We start from the raw sequence: 516 nt of genomic DNA, 5'->3' as shown, positions 1-516 counted from the left end.
CTCTCTCTCTCTCTCCATCCCTCCTCCTCTTCCTCTGTTGTTCCAGTCAGACTGCTGAGCACCTCCCTTCGCGCCGGGGACCACATCCTTAAATGACCCGCGGCTGAGGAAGGGGGTGTCTCCGGATCCAGCGCCCGGATCATGGCATGCTGCCCACAGCGGGCATCCAGCACTGACCATGGGGCTCCGGTCCAGGACCGTCGCTAGCGGCTCGGAGGAGCACAAGAAGACCTCCGGCGCTCCTCCTCCCGGGGACTTATTGGACCAAGGCACCGGGGGAGCGGACAAGGATGGCGCTCTGCTGCTGGTGTCTGCGGGCCGGGATGACTACAAGCGGGGCTCTCAGGGCATCGGCATCGGGCTGCTGGCCAAGACCCCCCTGAACTACACCCGGCCGGCCAAGAGGAATAACATCCGCAAGAGGAGGATCCAGAACCTGCTGTACGACGCGCTGGAGAGGCCGAGAGGATGGGCGCTGCTCTACCACGCGTTCGTGTGAGTACATGCGTGTTTGCT

The 516-nt window shown here is 63.8% G+C and overlaps 1 protein-coding gene across 1 annotated transcript in view; it reads right to left on the bottom strand.

The window, feature by feature from the left end:
* Positions 1 to 180, bottom strand: part of kcnq3 (potassium voltage-gated channel, KQT-like subfamily, member 3) — a 79,658-nt gene extending 79,478 nt beyond the window's left edge. Inside the window, exon 1 of the mRNA XM_035670309.1 lies at positions 63 to 180. Within this exon, the coding sequence (XP_035526202.1) occupies positions 63 to 180 (118 nt within the window). The remainder of the gene's footprint in view (positions 1 to 62) is intronic.
* Between the last annotated feature and the right edge of the window lie 336 nt (positions 181 to 516).

Source organism: Morone saxatilis, unplaced genomic scaffold (assembly GCF_004916995.1).
Source record: "Morone saxatilis isolate NCDOM2014 unplaced genomic scaffold, NCSU_SB_2.0 Contig23, whole genome shotgun sequence".
Taxonomy (NCBI): Eukaryota; Metazoa; Chordata; class Actinopteri; family Moronidae; genus Morone; species Morone saxatilis.
This window is presented reverse-complemented; position numbering and strand designations above follow the sequence as displayed.